A 1,020-nucleotide genomic window follows, 5' to 3' on the forward strand; every position below is an offset into this window, starting at 1 on the left:
GGCCGAGACAGAGAAGGGCGCTGTAGTAGATGACGGGCAGCGGTCCGAGGGGGCATCCCTGGGGGGAGTCTGGGGGCGACAGCCCCGGGCTCCAGACACTCTCGTTGCCGGACGCGACGGTGAAGATGTGGCTGTGCTCCATGGTCTCGTCCTTTTCCTCGGCTCGACGTCGGGCACCCCAGACCGACGCACGCATGCACTGCCTAGCTGCTGGACTGGGAGAGGAGGGTGCTCTGTCCTTAGGTGCCAGTAGGCATGAGAGTGTGTGCGGGAGAGCAAGTGACAGAATGTGAGAGAGGAGAGGGAAGAGAAGGAGAGGAGCGGGAGAGGGAGAGAGAGTGAGAGAGACTGAGCCAGACGGTGGAGATTGGAGAGGTGATATGTGTTAGTGGGTGACGGAGGAGAGGAGAGAGCGAGGGGAAGAGTGTGGAGGGAGGATGCTGTGTGTGTGTGTGTGAAAGCGAAAGGGAGAATGAGAGAGAGCAGAGGTAGATGTGGAGGGAGAGTGGCGGGGGAGTTGGGGATGGGGAGAGAAAGAGGGAGTAAAAGGGAGGGGAGAAACCACGAGAAGGGAGGGGAGACAGAAAGGTAGGGAAGAACAAGGGCAGACAGAATGTGTGAGAGAGATGAAGTGTGTGTGTGTGTGTGTGCGTGTGTGTGTGCGTGTGTGCGTGTGGAACAAATGAGTGAGAGAGAACGAAAAAGCTGGAGTGCTGGGATGAGTGAGGAAGGAGAATTGAAGGAGGGGGGAGGGAAAGGAGGGAGAGGTGGAAGAGTGCATTTGTTTTTACAAGTGTGGATAGTGGACACAAATATAGGGTGAAATTGAGGGTAGAAAGAGGTGACGGGTGGAGTGTCAGAGTGATTGAGGAGACCATCAGCACAAAGTCTGTGTATGTGTGTCCACACACACATAACGCACATGTACTGTATATATTGAAGTCAACAAATACATCTGTGCATGTGTGTGTCTCCATGTCAAATAGAATGTGTCTCAACACCTCTGCAAGTAGACAAGTA

The 1,020-nt window shown here is 54.3% G+C and overlaps 1 protein-coding gene across 1 annotated transcript in view; it reads right to left on the minus strand.

The window, feature by feature from the left end:
• The window catches only part of gpr139 (G protein-coupled receptor 139), a 10,696-nt gene extending 10,554 nt beyond the window's left edge, over positions 1–142 (minus strand). The window contains exon 1 of the mRNA XM_067232716.1: positions 1–142. This exon is cut by the window's left edge and continues 6 nt beyond it. Within this exon, the coding sequence (XP_067088817.1) occupies positions 1–142 (142 nt within the window).
• Between the last annotated feature and the right edge of the window lie 878 nt (positions 143–1,020).

Source organism: Osmerus mordax, chromosome 3 (genome assembly GCF_038355195.1).
Source record: "Osmerus mordax isolate fOsmMor3 chromosome 3, fOsmMor3.pri, whole genome shotgun sequence".
NCBI lineage: Eukaryota > Metazoa > Chordata > Actinopteri > Osmeriformes > Osmeridae > Osmerus > Osmerus mordax.